This window comes from Aythya fuligula, chromosome 2 (assembly GCF_009819795.1).
Source record: "Aythya fuligula isolate bAytFul2 chromosome 2, bAytFul2.pri, whole genome shotgun sequence".
NCBI lineage: Eukaryota > Metazoa > Chordata > Aves > Anseriformes > Anatidae > Aythya > Aythya fuligula.
Window position 1 is genome coordinate 148,422,428 of NC_045560.1, and position 15,831 is coordinate 148,438,258.

Sequence of the window (15,831 nt, forward strand, 5' to 3'; positions counted from 1 at the left end):
TTCCTTCAGAAATTTGCCTCTAGCGTAACACCTGGGGATTTTTGGCATGAAGACGAGATCTTGGCCTCATCCCCACTGGGGGATGCACCGGGGCAGTGGCTGTTTGTCCCCCTTCATCGGGAGCCCTCTGTCCTTAGTGGTGCTGGCACAGGGCGGCTCGCGCAGGGGATCGTTGCCAGCGCTGGGTGGATCGGGCTGCCCTGCTTTGGGCGTGGCTGCCCTGCTTTGGGCGTGAGGGTTGTGAGGGATGACGAGCCACGCTGTGTCAGATCAGAGAATGGGTCCTGACGTGTTTTACGAGCTTTATGGAGTGAATACTGAGATCCTGGGCCCAAATGCCCACGTGAGGCTTGCTAGGCACAGCTCGGAGCCCAGAAGCCACTGGTTCACCCTTTGTGTGGAAAGTATGGCATAAACATTTCCCTCACCCATATTTCAGCATCCATATAAACCTTTTATTGTGTATTATGTTACGAAGCCCTACTACCTTCGTTGTGACTGGAGGTATTTGCTGCCTCTGTGCTTTCTGTGCTAGGACAATCATTTTACCGTGTGCTTTGTCCTACGATCTGCTGGAGGATCAAAAGAGGATGCAAATAGCAAGAAATCGGCTGCTATTTTGAAAACGTGCTGGGCATTGCTGTGGCCTTGAGCCATTTTTGCTTGGCTTTTTGAAACGCGTGCGAGGCAGTGTCATCATCGAAGGATGGATTGAAATGCCACTCATTGACGATGATTGTGCTTCAGTGCACATCCCACTGCAGACACCAAAACGCCTCCGGCACCTGAGATGAGATGCTGTCACAGGCAGGAAATCCATCTTGGCTCTGTGTCCCTGCCCTTGCCTCTGTCTTCCCTCAAGTCCCTGTTACCATCCCTAGCGGGGGGAGGCGATTCCGTTAACCCTGAGCCTAACACTGCTTCTCCTGGACCAGTTCTCTCCGTCAGCTGGGAATCAACAGGAGGCGGGAGAAGCTTCTGCCACTGCCCCCCTCAGGATGTCTGTGGCCACTTTCTCTCCCCGTTGCCTCACCACATGCCTGAAAGCTTCTCAATCGATTGCCACCTACATTACATTGTGCTCCAAAGTCTCCATCTCCCCAGGAGCTCCTACTATCACCAGGCAGGGATCAGATTCAGCAGCAGTTTTCAACTCAAGTTTCCTTGTTTCTGTCATGGGGTGAGCGGTAAGTCAGCACGGCCTTGTGTTTGGCCATGCAGGAGTGCAGTGACTAGAGGCAATTGTGCGGTGCTGGAAATTGGATGCTGGCTTCCCCCGGTTCCCTCGGTATCGGATGTGCTTGTAGCTCACAGCACAGCACCACAATGTCTCTCATATTCGGTGTCCGATCACATCAGCCTCAGCCGGCACCATTCGGCTCCATCCAGTGCCTTCGCAGCAGCTCGCGGTTGCTGTGCCTGTCACACGCCATCGTTATGATCAGACAAATTAAAGCCTGTCCCTGGGAGGCGTTTCGGCTCTCAGACTTGCACATCACCAGTCACTCAGCTGCCCCATGCTACCAGGGTGGCTCTTTGGATGCCCTGGAGCTGCATGCTGCAGAGATATCCATATAACTGCTTTGAGGGCCCAGCATCCCTCCAGAAAGGACTGTCCCGATTTTAACCAGTTACATTCAAACGAGTAAATGAAGGTGGTTGTTTGCCAAATGCAACATGGAGACAAGCACAGTATTCACAGTTTTAAAAGACACAAGCACAAAGACATGAGATTGTATCTGTATTAGCCTAGGCTATACCATTAGCTTCAAGGGCGCAGTGTGTTTCTGCTAGCAAACAGCTTGAGGTTTTAGGATCCTTCACAACCGTTGCATCTCTGGGGAGCATGGCCAGGAGGGAGCCCTGCACTGGGACGTGCTTTTTTAGTGCTAGGGAGTCCCTACGGAGACTCAGGTTAGGGTTTCCTGCTCTCCTTGGGAAGGCATTTCAAACGCCCTATTACTGTGCAGGTTTTGTAAATGCAGGGAAATTTCAATTTTCCTTCATGCTCGGTACTTATTTTTTGCATTACAAAGATTTATAGATGGAGGATTTGAAGGTGGAGGACACGGTTTGTTGTTATTTTGTTTGTATAATCTGGTCTTTATTAATATATTATTTGTTGTTCCTTTCTAAAAATTACAGAATGTGAGAGCTGGAAGCCTTGTTTTCTGCAGATTTCTATTTATTTAGCTTATAGAAGGATTAAAAACTATGGATATAACCACTTGATGTCTCCTGGATTTACATATCTGATTATTTAAAGTATTCATCTTGCAGATTTTTGTTTAGAGAGCCACAAATGTTAAAACTAAGCATTAATAACAAAGACACTGATATTATAGTGTGTTCTCCAGATGTTAGCTTATGTAAAACCAACTTTAGGAAACTAATTCCGTGGTGGGGACAGGATATTTTCTTTTGTTTGGGGAAAATGTAGGGTTTTCTAAAGGAACTGCTTAAAAATATAAATAGGGATTTTTTTTTTTAATCTTTTTATTTTTTTTGATACCAACTTGTTTCCTTCCTTTGTTACTCTTGGCCTTTTTGCTTTCTGATGGAGGTCATTCCTCCTCTGACTCTTCCTCCATTTCACCACATATCTTATTTATTTATTTATTTATTTATTTTTACCTGCAATTTTACTATCACTGTGAACCTCCTTTCTCTCTCTCACTGTGAACCTCCTTTTGGAAGTAGGCAAACCAGCATCCCCCTGCAGCACTGAACTCCAAAGGTTCGTACTCCGTGCCTCAGAGGACCAGTTTGGGGAATATTTAACCAAGAAGGGTGTACCTGGAGCCATAGGAGCTGGTGAGATGCACCCGTGGGTGCTGGGGGAGCCACCTGATGGCAGTGCAACGCCCCTCTCAAGTCTCTTGGAAAGATTGTGGTGATCCTGGATGGCAGCACACACTGCTCCTGTCTTCAGGAACAGCATGAAGGATGATTTGGGAAGCTACAGGAGGGCCGGTCTCGCCTTGATACCTGGGGAGATGCTGGAGCAAATCATCCCAGAAATCATTTCCAAACACGTGAAGGACAAGAAGGTGACTGGGAGTATTCAGCGTGGATTTATGAGGGGAAAACCTCACTTAACCAGCCGGCTGAACTGCCTGCAACAGGGGTAGGAGATCAGCAGCACCGGCTCCATCGACCCCTGGGGTTGGTGCTGGCACCAATACTGTCTGACCTCTTCATTAACGAGCAGGATAATGGTGCGGGCTGCACCCTCAGCAGGTTTGCAGGTGATATAAAGATGGGAGAAGCGGTGGATAAACCTAGAAGGTTTTGCTACCATCCATAGGGACCGGGACAGGCTGGAGAAATGGGCCAACAGTAACTTTATGGGGTTCAGCAAAGAGAAGTGTGAACACACCGGAGCGAGCTGAGTATGAGCACAGCGTTACCTGTCCTTGGCTTGCTGGCACTGCACAAAACCATCCGGCCCCAGCTGCACCCTGCTGCCAGGTGCTCGCATTTCTGTGGGTCTTTTTGTGAGGGCTTCCTTGTCAGGGGGCAGCGCATCAGTGGGTAGGTGTCAGGAGCCCAGGCGGGGGGCGCAGCTTCCTTCCCTTCATCGTTCTGCCTCAGGCTCCAACAAGCCACATCTTCTCCTGAACCTAGGACATGCAGCTGAAAAGGTTTGTGAGGCTGCTTGAGACCCAGCACAAGAATGATGGCAAGCCTGGCTTGTTCAAAAGCTCATTTCATCTTTCCCCCATACTGACTGGTTCCTTTTTCTCACTGCTTTACACAGGGACCCTAAACTCTGTGCTGGACAGGATAAACCAGCACCACTACCCCAGCAATCCTACACAACACTGTACATCGACCTTTTTTGGGGCTCAGTTATAAATCATGTTTGTTTTTTTTTTTTTGGGGGGGGGGTTGATCTGATAGCAGATTCAGCCATACTCCATCAGGAATTTGATGATGCCTGAATTGTTTTATATCCTCGTATTGTTTTTATCCTTGTATGAATTTCCCAAGCATGTTCTTACATGCTGTCCACAGCACTGCTCAGTGCCTCCCTGCCATCCTGCCTGCAGGCTCTTAGCAGGGTGCCACCGGTGTAAGGGGGCAGGTGACACCCCGGGGACAGGCAGCGCTCCTCCAGGTGCTGAGACAATCCTGTGTGGGGCTGTGTGGGTACCCCTGAGGCAGCACCATGCCCCCCCAGCCAGCCGGTGGTGTTTTAAGGCTTTAGGCACGGAGGGGAGGTCACCACAAGGGTTGCAGCCACGTTTTTTTCCCTGCCATGAGCTCCAGGTCTGAGCTGATCAGGTGCCAGCGCAAGATTTCCCCCCAGTGGCATAAAAAATATTTTGTGCAGACAGATCGTGCTCTGTGGTATGTTCAGGCACTCTCATAGTCCATGCTTGATCTGAGAAACAGCGCAAAATTACAAGAACTTCATGATCTTCTTGCCCCTCATTAATTCATTTAGCATTCATCTGTCTATGCTGGGGGTGACAGGATGGATGCTTCATGAACTAAGGTTATTCCTGCCCTGGTAGCCAGGAGGGCCATAACCCGTTATTTATTGTACCAAATCCAATGCAGAACAAGTGGAAGGTGTGGGTGGCAGCTGCCCTGGACAGCCCCCTTCACCTGTCTTGGTGGAGGTGGACAAGACAACCCGTTGTTTCCAGGAAGAAAAGCCAGGGTATGCAGGAGCAGCTGAACAGGATGCATCCTCACTGGAGGCAGGGGGTGACACAGATAGGACCTGGGGCTTTGCCCTTTCTCCTCTATGCTTGCTTTCTCACACAGACTCCACAAACTGTGAGTTCGTTTGCCATCTATCTCTTCCCTAGGCATTCCTGTCTGCATTAGTGTCAGAAACATCCTTCTGCTGCCTTTCCTTCTGCTGTTGCATTTGAAGTGCTTCAGAAAAAAAAAAAAAGAAAAAAGTCAAGACTCAGCCTGATAATGACCAAGCTGTCCCCTGGCAGGGTAACACCTCCCCTTGGCTTTCCCACAGCAGCCCCCAGTGAGGAAGTTATGCAGGAAGTTACGCTGGGTGCAAGAGTTTCCACACCAGCACTGAGAGTTACACGAACTTGCTTCTACCCTTAGTCATGCTACAGTTGCATGGAAAGAAATTTTTGTGCCTTTAAATAGTACAGCACAAAACGGAAAATTATTTTTTGTAGCACAGAGACAGACACCAAACATCTTTTCTCTTTTTCTCACTAACAGTCCTTTGGACACGAAACCCAACACTTGGGATTCAGGAGTCCTGGCAAAGAATCTGATACCTTTATTTCCAGTTTCATTGCTCGTTTGTGATACAAAAATCCAACTTCCACAAATAGTTATTCAGAACAAAAAACTAAATGATTTATACGTAAACAATTACATACAGCATTTATAATGTGCAGTACAAAATGTACACAGTTTGGATGAGATATGGTTTGCATTTCATGCCAAGATTTAAACAAGTGTTAATGATATAGACTTGTGCTGATGGTTATGTTTTGTAGTGACAGTTGCAGGTATTGCCTCAAAGCACAGAAAAGATACAGTTCTGAAAAGCTTGGCCCATCCTCAATTCCTTGTTTCGGACTTGGGGAAGAGCCTTGGTCTTTGTCCATTTTCACAGAACAGTTCTGAACTCATCAAAAATGAAGCTAGGCACATGTGCTTCAACAACCTAGAGTAAAAAGGAAGTCGGTCAGATATTTTCTTCATTATTAATCTGTATGCTCTGCTCACCAATTAATACAGAATATCTAATCTATTAATCAAGCATGCAATACTATCGACCTGAACAAGGCAGGAACACGGTATCAGACATGTGAAGCTAGCTCAGGGCTGGAAAAAGTTGTTGGGACCAGAGCTACTGTGCGAGACTGGAAGAACACTGACACCCTCTCCGCTGTTTCTTCACATAGCACCAGGCTGAAGTGGAAGCTGGCACAAGTACCAGACACATCAGCTGAAAGACCGACATGGGGACTTCCTGCTAGAACAAGGGTGAAGCTGGAAAAATCTCTTTTAGTCCTAAGTATTATCTAAGAAATATAAAATAGCTCACTCATGAATCATCTTTTCTTAACTGAGGCACAGACAATAGCAAAGAGGATTATGACTTATTTTTAATACCATGTATAAATATTATCTTCAAAAGGAGTTAAGTCACATTTAATCCTAAAAGAAAGTCTCTACAAGCACAGTCTTCCAGAACTTCCTTTGCACGTGAAATACAGAAGCTGCCTAGGAAGCCCTGCTGCTTTGGGAAGAAGGGAAGGAAAGGAAATCAAGGACTGGAGATTTAAACTTCCTAAATAGCATTTAGCCCTGGATTTAGAATACTGATAAGCTTGTTATTGTTTAATTCTGTGACTTCTCAGAACTTTTGTTGTATTACTCCCTTTCCCAAAAGGCCCCCAGCAACAGACACAAAGATTAAATGGAAACAGGCTACTCTTGCACACAAAACCGAAATCCTTCTTGTATTTTCTATTCTTTCTGCATTTTCTAGAAAAATATTCTTTCCAATGACACTGAGATTAATATGAAAATAGTTACACAAAGTATACAAGTAACACAAGCTGTAAGTTGTACAGAGTATGAGAATCTGTTTTGACCATTTTCTATCAGGTAACAGATTTTTCATCCACATTTCAGTTTGGTGACCTTTTACAGATCATCTGAAAAGGGCAAATACTGCTTTTTGGACATACTTCGCAAGCCCATTATTTTGCATATTCATTTACAGGTGATGCCACATTCTTGAGTAGGCACACGTGATCAAACTGCTGGTATGCAGCTGCAGCATAAACCAAGATTTAACTCCTCTGGGGAGGACTCCAAACAGAAAAGAATGTGTACACATCTCTCTCGAAACAGAAACAGCACTAATTATCTAGAAGACCTGATTACAGTTGTTTGTTTTGTGCTTTTTTTTTTTTTTTTGCATTTAAGAACATAACTGTAAGGAACAACGGGAGAAAAGAATTTACAGTGAGTAGCAGTTAAATAGTCTGAAAATAATCCAGACAAATTCAAGCTAATATAGGAAAGTGTTATATCACTGGCTTCCACAACAGTTAATGTCACGTAAAGAAATGTCTCGTTATTTTAAATTCTCTTTCAGACACTGTCTTAGGATCTAGAGATATATTTAAGTCCAGAGGGGCCAGCACTCCCAGTGCTTTCTACAGAAGACATGGAATTCTTTCTTACCTTTCTTGGTAATTTTGTGTAGCGAATGTAGTCTTCCAGGAACATGAGGGCAGCCACTACATCAGCAGGCATTTCTGGTATCTTCTGGCTAATATTAAGCAATCATGAAGACCACAGTCTTACTAGCTGGTCAGTTATTTGCATAACATTACATGAAAATCCCATTCTTCAAAAATGCTCATTCCACGAATTACCGTGTGGTTCAATTACAAGGAGACAAACATTTTAATCTTGCACTTAAGTCAAATAATATTATTATTACGTCAAATATACTTTACTAAAAGAACACACTGAAAAAGCAGTAGTAAAAATACTGAAACCCTCTGCAGGTAAGTAGAAAGTGACATGTGGATACCTTGTGCACTGCTCCATCGTTGAACGAATAAACTGACCAATGAGAGTCAGAAATTGTTCTGTGTATCTTGAGTGAAACTGTTTCAACAAGGTAAGGAGGCCCAGCACTAGAGGAAGCCAGTCAATTTGATCAGCTGGCCGTTTGCACACCACTCCTGCAAAGGAAAAAGGAAAAAAAAAAACAGACAAAAACAACACATGTTTATAAAACAATATATGTTTGTGGCAGGGACAAATATATATATTTTCATGAGGTTTTCTGCTGTGCCTCCCATTCTGCTTGCCCACAAGTAGGAAACAAAAAACAATGTAGCAACTGTATTTCTTCCACAGCAAATGGCTTAATAATATTAACTACGGCATAGGATGGAATGAGAAAGGGAGAAACTTGGATTCTGTTTCCTATCCCATTTTATTTTGCCTTAATATTAAAACAAACCTGTCTGAACATGGTGGACTCAAGTCAAAAAAAACGAATGTCTTCAATGCAAATGATTTCACATAGCTTTTCATCAGATTTACACAAACAATAAGCAACTTATACAATACCTAAATTTTTGTTGTACTGAAGTTTTGGAAACTGTGAAATCAGGAATAGGAAGTTGACAGTGGGAAAATATGGCAGACGTTTTGTTGTGATGTAGATCTGAGGGGAGAAAAAAAAAGAGCACAGTTTTTCCACATCTGTGAAAGCAAAAAAGCAAACTATATCAAGCACTTAAATGTAAGCCTGACCTTATTTAAAGGATTGTGAATGCCAGCTGCCTCCAGATAAGCTGTGATTTCATACAGAAGAGTGTTGTCTTCTTTAGGGTAAGGCAGAGATGGATTCTGATAATGTGCTTCTATATCAGCCAGTATTGCTCTAAAAGGGACATAAATTATTTCCATTAAATACTTATTTGAACTATCCACAAGTAAAGCTAATGTGATGCCACTTTCCGTATTAATATAAAAGCTTCTTGCACTCAAAACCTGTAAATGATCACTAGCAAGAGTGAACAACATTTTGTGAAATGTCTTCTTACAAAGATAATTTTTGCTTCAAAATAAGCTTTCATTGTTTTTATTTCTCATCCAAATATGAATTCAAGGCTAAGTAAAAGCAAATGCAGTTGAAAACCTGTGCTGTCCACTAATATGTTCATACAATTAGTAGCCGAGTTATTTATACTAGCAGAGTTACTACAATGACTCTGGTGTGTGGTCGACATGCTGAAGGGACTGGATGCTATCCAGAAGGACCTTGACAAGCTCAAGAAGCGGGCCCAACTGAACCTTGAAGTTCAACAAGGACAAGTGCAAGGTCCTGCATCTGAGTTGGGGCAATCTCAAGCATGAATACAGGCTGGGTGGGGAATAGATCGAGAGCAGCCCAGAGGAGAAGGACTTGGGGACGTTGGTGGATGAGAAATTCAATGTGAGCCAGCAATGTGTGCCTGCAGCCCAGAAAGCCAACTGTATCCGAGGTGCATCAAAAGAAGCATGGCCAGCAGGTCGAGGGAGGTGATTCACCCCCTCTACTCTGCTATCGTGAACTGTGTGAGCTTTAAGGTCCCTTCTGACCCAAGCCATTCTAGGATGATTCTACAATTCTATTCTATTTATTTTTAACCAGTTTTTGTTGGGTTCAAATTCAAATAACCATCAACAAGAACTGAAACCCAAGCAGACTCCATATTTTGCCATAATATAGATTTCACAGATCGTTTATCTGACAACAACCTGAATAACCACATCACAGTAACACACACAGCTCTTTAGCACATTTTACTTCTTACTTATTGAGATTTTCCAGTGCAGCAGCCAAATGCTTGGAGTCAAACCTGCAGGAATAATTTAACTCATTGGTAATCTGCCGTCTTAAAATCTGCATCTGACCAACCTGTTTGTGCAAACAAACAAAAGTGGTGTTACACTGAATGCAATGGGGGAAGAAGAAAGACAAATTAAGGAAAAACTTAAAGCAACAGTAATTAATATTTAAATAGATTATATAAAGCCCTAATTACAACTAACAGCCTTTGCAGGGCTGCCCAAAGTAGGGACATACACAGTGGTTGGAGCTACTCTCTCATTTCTGTAAGAGAGCACTGATTCAGACTGCCCAAATTCAGAACTGACAGACCCCACCTGCGCAAAAGGGGGGGCACAGTCACATTGCTCAAGATTTTTATGCAGTTCATGACAGCAAATACAGACAGTGTGAAGAGGGCACTGAAAAGGTACCAGAAACAAAAACCCAGTTACTTGCTTGTTTTTCACTGGGAAGTGAAGATTCTTTTCCCCACCTCTCCCTAGACCTTAGGGTCAGCAATGGCAGGGATTAAATGACAACAGGGGATCATGGAGAGGCTTATTCCTGTCAACTTTCTTCTCCTTCTTTGCCTGCCCCTTCCTCTTCTCTTCAATAGCATAAGCAAATATTCTCAGGGCCCTCTAAAATGGCTGCAAAGCATCATTACAAATGCAAGGCAAACAGACGTGTTAATGGCACAGTTTAAGTTTCTGGCATGTCAGACCACCCTCTGTGTGAAGGAGGCAAGCTCAGGACATGGCACTATTCAAAACTTTAGCCTTAGGAACACAAGAGTCCACATGGCACTGTCAGGTGTGTCAGAGCTCCTGGTATTGAGCACTGCCTCAGTCTTCCCAGATCAGAACTCTAATGCTGTACTCAGTTTTAGTGAATTACTGGATTTTACATATGGACTCCAGTGCTAAGCACCTTGTGGAGTTTAAGCTGTGCACATAGTTGAAGCTCAGGAGCTCTCAAAAATCCAGTCCTGCTTCATTTGCAATGTTACAGAATTCTATGTTAACATTACACAACACTGTAAAATAAGCAGACTGAAGTATATAACCAAAGTGCTTAGAACAGATTCCTTATATCACTGAATAACATGAGCCTACCTTCATTATGGAGTCCAAATATGCTGTCCAGATCTTCTGAGTTTTTGCAATTGCTGCAGAATAAACCTTGTTTGAGTTTGCTGAGAAAAGAAGAAGGGTGAGGCATAAATAAATGCAAATGTACTAAGACAACAGCTTTCTTCCATCCCAACCAGCACTTACCTATAATTCCTTTGAGAGGACTGACAGCATTCATAAGTGCTTTTAAGGTATCCTGTACTGTCCTGTCTCGTAATATATTTTTCTGAAACATGCTGAGGAAATTCTAAATAAAAGAAAGAAAAGTAAAATCCTCACACACGTATGCTATGCTTAATCTTGGTAGTACAACAGCCAAATTTTCAACAGCAGTCCTTTGTTGCTACAGAAGAAGCAAGGAAAGACTATTTCCAGAAATTAAGAGTTGACAAATATGTAGTTAACCGTTTTGCTTTTCTGACTTACACTAATCTGTGCTAGGACAATTAGCAGATTCACCTCCTCAATACACATACCCACTGTAGCCAATAATGTATTCAATTCGCAAGGAAAAACTGTCTTCATCATTTTTTTTAATTTTTATTTTAAATCTTTACCCAGACTAGATTTTTCAAAGAAAAAACAAAACACCTTGCTTGCACTCCTAGGTATTATGGAAAGGCATCATTGCATAGAATCGACACTTTATTCATATCACAGTAGACTCAAACAATCCAATTTTTCATTGATATCTAGACATAAAAAACAAAAGCTGACCTGAAGTTGTATACCTCTGAGAGGTATCGTCTAACACATAACCACTGCCTAGCTCAATTTACTCAAGAGCAACAAACCCAATAATTATATCTTCAACTCAGATTTTACCTTTGGGTTTGAAAGCACATTTTTCAAATGCTTTTGATTTGAATTTGCCATTTCAAAAGTTAATTGGATTTTTATTTCACTAGAAAAGTTACCAAGCAATAAAAGCAACATGATCTTGAGAAACTGAAGTTCAAAAGTTTACCTGCAGCTCCTTTACAATCATGAAACATAACAGCCTGTCTAAACCGTTGAGACCAAAGGTACCTAAAGTGTCTTGGATCTCTGAAAAGAGGCGACTATTGGTTACTTCCTGATGAGTTTTGATATCATACCAGGTGTTCATTTGGTCAATATAACACGTGATTCTAAGGAAAAATTAAACAGAGAAATAACGTATTTCAGAATAAGCTGCAGACGGTTTTTGTGATAAGAGTAATGAGTCATCTTGTTCTGGAAGACATTAGAAAGTCTCTCTGCAAGGGCTCATGCACAGTTTTGCTTTGTATACTCAAGTTGGAATTTTCTAAGCTAACATTTAAAATATACAGGGCAGATTGGGTAAGTTTGGTTTTAGATAAAGATGATGATATGGCAGTTGAAGGAAAGCTATTATATAGTTCATTTGCATATAGTGGTAGTGGTCCAATTCAATGCATGGAGCTAGTAATATGGCTTGTGATGTACAGTACTTACTTTGGGTCTGTGATCCTCAGGATTTCTCTACAGAGCCGACCAATAAATGTTACAGACTCATCTACAGGGGTGAATTTTGGTATAGGAATATGAGTAGATTGGTATATGCTTTGCCAGTCTTGAATCTGAAAAATAAGTTTGAGTTTTTGCAGCGTTAACATTGCACATTTTTAATCTGCCCTATGAATTCTATTGATTTTGTTTAAGTTAAAGGAGTATAGTGTAAAACAATATAGTAATTATACAATGCAGGGTACTAAAACCAACCAACCAACCAACCAAAAACAACAAAAGAAAAACCATAAAAAAGCAGAGAACAGGTCTTAGGACAAAGGCAAGGAAAACCTAAGTGTGGAGGTTGAGAGAACTACCTCCACTCCTGCTCAGAATTCCATCTGGTCCTTTCTGCAGGAAAACTGTCTACCATTTTGTTTCCCAAATGTAAATGTATTCCTTCCACTGCTTGGGAAATATCACAAAAGAGCTGGTAACTACTGCAGTCTTCCTAAGCCTGCACACAGATAGCTAACCATAGATATAGAGAAGACTACTGGGATTCATTAGTTATTTTCTATTTTCTTTGAGAAAGAGAAGAAGGATATTGCTCACTGGCAAAAGACACTAAAATATTCTGGTTGGGGTTCTTTGCTCTTATGTACAACCAATGCAGGGGGGATGCTGAAATCGTTCAGAAAAAGCTGAGGCCAGATGTTTTTCAGAGCTGAGGCCAGATTTAGTTGAAGACACAACTCTATGGACCGTGCATGATTCATTACATGTTCCATCACTCACAAGCATGAACGTCCCAACATAAAAGCATTTATCATCTTTTTTGTTCATTTTTGGTTTTGACCAGCACCTTTGTTCTTAAGAAGTTATTGCACTCTTGTTCCACATTGTAGTTGATAATACGAGACACTTCCTCTTGCCAAATTTTTAAACCATATATGTTGACATAATCCTGGATATATTCAAATGATCGATGGAATCCATCCATTGTTGCTGCCATATCTTTCAATTTAGGCATCAGTTCGCTTGGCTACAGAGGGGAAGAAAGAAAAAGAAAAACAGAACTGTGAGCAGGCAGAATACAAGCTAAATGTATAGGCTTCTAAATGCCTTTTTACACAACAATCTCTCCAGGATTTCACTATATTCCTTACAGAACTGAAAAAAAACACTGGGAGATGCATTACAGGTTGTTTAATATCTTAAGTGATTCTTCTTGTAAAATATTTTTTTCTTCCTGTTTCTAATTTTTTTTCTAGGCTTCAATAATACTATTGATTGATCTGGGACAGAGGCTTAACAATCTGGACAGAAATAAAACAAAGAGTCGTAATCCTTATTCTACTTTTTCTTTTTCTTTTTAACCTGACTTGTATAGATTATCACGTGTTGCCATGAATCATCACAAAGACAACTGTGAACTCAGCATTCACAGGACACTTGGAACAGAATACAAATAGGTTTTTGAATTCTGTGCACTCTTACCAGTTTATAAACTCATTGCAACATCAAATAAGATTGAGAATAACCTTTAAGAAAATGTATTTTACACAAAGGAAACCTGTACAGAAAATTAAGTATTATTTTCTAGAAAGTAGTACAATAAAAGAAGCGTCAGCAAAACTGAGATACATAAAAAAATCAAAACAAATCAAGCTGTTACACACCTTGGCTCTAGGATTAAAGATGAGTCCCTTGTGAAGAGCAAGAGCTACCCGTTTTACTAGCTCCTTCCTTATTCCATCTTCTAGTAACTGTTTTGGGTCCACCTAAGTAGAAGAAATATTTTTTTTTCCTGAAAATTGGAAGTGTATCAAAAATATGAAAAGATTTCAGGTTTACCAAGAAGTACGTTAAATACTTATTTTCTGATAGGAAAGCAATGCTAACACATCCACTCTCCCACCAGTTACTTGTCCAGAAGATTAATATTTATATACTTCTACTAGATAATAAATCATTCCTTTAAGTTGAATGGCAAAGGTCTGTTCCCATATTCAAGCTTTGATAACGATCCATTAAGAATGTTGTACAACTATAAAAAGCCAGAATACATTAAGAAGTATATATTGCTTCAAGAATGCTTGCTTCCGAAGTCCTGAAATAGGAATCTTAATGTAGGTAGAGCAGCCTTTGCCAGTGGAAGAAACAGCTCTTCAGAAACGCTTGCAGTCATTTTTCTAATAGGAAAAAAAATGTGTCAATTAAGGTTGAGGAACCTATGCACAATGAGAACTGTGGGTTCTTAATGACCTTAAATAACACAGTTCATACCTAGATGCCATATCAGGCATCTCTGTTTGAAAACTAGTCTGCAAGCTCATTTTTTTCTTGTCTTTTTGTCTTCTGGGTCTTGCTTATTGTGCTGAAATAGCTGTGCTTAAGTGCTAATTGCCACCAAATGACTACTGAAATAATGGAACGTTACCTTGATGATACCAACTAAAGTAGTTTTCATCATGAGGATACCTTCAGTGAAAATTGAAATTGCGTGGGTTAGCTTGGCAACCTTTAATAGAAAAAGAGGATACAATTTATTCAAGTGATTCAACAGATTCAGATAATCAAGCTAGAAAGATAAACATCTTCTCCAGTGGTAGTTTCCTGTCGCAGAATAATGCACTGATGTACTTTCAATTTCACATCTTGTTCTAAGCTTACTTATATAGTACACTAATAATCTATCTTCTGATTAGATCGATACAGATATGTTACCAGCAGGAAAGAATAGTATTTCCCAGCAGCTTTATAAAGATGAGAGAAAAGACCGGGCTGGCTATATCACATGAATACAAAACATCATAGATAAAACTATGTACACATTAGTAAGCACATTAGTAGCTTTGAGCAGGCAAGGGGCACGGCTTGAAGTAGTTATTCTGCAACAAAGCCCGCTGCCAGCAAAGAGACCACTTCACCCTTTCCACTGACAAAATACAGAAGCACATTCACTTAGTATTAAATTATTAGGTAGGAATCCTTTTGCTCAGAGTTCAGACAAGCCAGTCTTTTGCCTTTAAGACGTTTACTATAGAGAATAGAAACAACACAGTTCAGACTTACAGTTCCACAGAAATCACAAGTAAGAAGTCACCCTTCTCCTTCCTCAAAATTAAAGGAATGTTACTGAATACTGCCTCCTCTTCTATCCTTGCCCCCCACTCACTCCCAAATAAGCTATCCTTACAAAGTTTAATGGGAAAGCCTAAGCTAGTATTCAGGTTTGAATGTCAGCTTCGTTAGAGATCTCAACCTGGTTGTTTAAAACTCATAACACTTTCGCAAAAACTGGTGAAAAAAAAGATGGCATCCTTACTGGTATTTGGGGAACTAAAATATTTAGGGGAAAAAGTTTATTTGAGGGGAAAAAATTACAGGTTTACTCATTTTTTTTGCTCCTCAATCTTCTGTGAAATATAAAACCAAATATTTTTTTATGTTTACTCACTCTTCCAAACCGGTAACAGTGCAGAAGTCAGAAACTTCACACAGACAGAAATTTCAACAAGCAATACCAGCTTCTTCACCTGATCAAATCAACGTGTCCCCATCCTCCCTTCACATTTGAAGACAACAAAAGGCTTAACCCTGCTGGTTTATTCAGTCTTCAACTTTCTCTTTCTTCCAGAACAAGCATTCCAAATATGATGGCTTAATTTCAGACTTGGGTTTTTAGTGTCACTTCCACCACCATATAAATAAATCCAAAATCTCTATACTCATTTACAAATATATTTACTTTTCCTCTCCTTTTCTGCATGATCAAAAGTTGGACTTTTACAAACAAAAGAGGAGGTACTTATCTATCTTCAGGAAAACTAAGGTATTCTCATTGTAACAGGAGTCAGTTTTAATTTTTACTCAGTCAACAAGCCCACCTTCACT

The 15,831-nt window shown here is 41.1% G+C and overlaps 1 protein-coding gene across 2 annotated transcripts in view; it reads right to left on the minus strand.

The window, feature by feature from the left end:
- Positions 1–5,243: 5,243 nt before the first annotated feature.
- WASHC5 (WASH complex subunit 5) overlaps positions 5,244–15,831 on the minus strand; it is a 28,824-nt gene continuing 18,236 nt past the window's right edge. For both annotated transcript variants that reach the window (XM_032181778.1, XM_032181776.1), the window contains exons 17-29: positions 14,375–14,455; positions 13,614–13,715; positions 12,797–12,976; positions 11,938–12,062; positions 11,447–11,609; positions 10,624–10,726; positions 10,462–10,541; positions 9,330–9,433; positions 8,284–8,413; positions 8,098–8,194; positions 7,550–7,703; positions 7,195–7,282; positions 5,244–5,659 (exon numbers count right to left, since the gene is read on the minus strand). In XM_032181778.1, the coding sequence (XP_032037669.1) occupies positions 5,603–5,659; positions 7,195–7,282; positions 7,550–7,703; positions 8,098–8,194; positions 8,284–8,413; positions 9,330–9,433; positions 10,462–10,541; positions 10,624–10,726; positions 11,447–11,609; positions 11,938–12,062; positions 12,797–12,976; positions 13,614–13,715; positions 14,375–14,455 (1,464 nt within the window). In that variant the 3' untranslated portion in view covers positions 5,244–5,602. The remainder of the gene's footprint in view (positions 5,660–7,194; positions 7,283–7,549; positions 7,704–8,097; positions 8,195–8,283; positions 8,414–9,329; positions 9,434–10,461; positions 10,542–10,623; positions 10,727–11,446; positions 11,610–11,937; positions 12,063–12,796; positions 12,977–13,613; positions 13,716–14,374; positions 14,456–15,831) is intronic.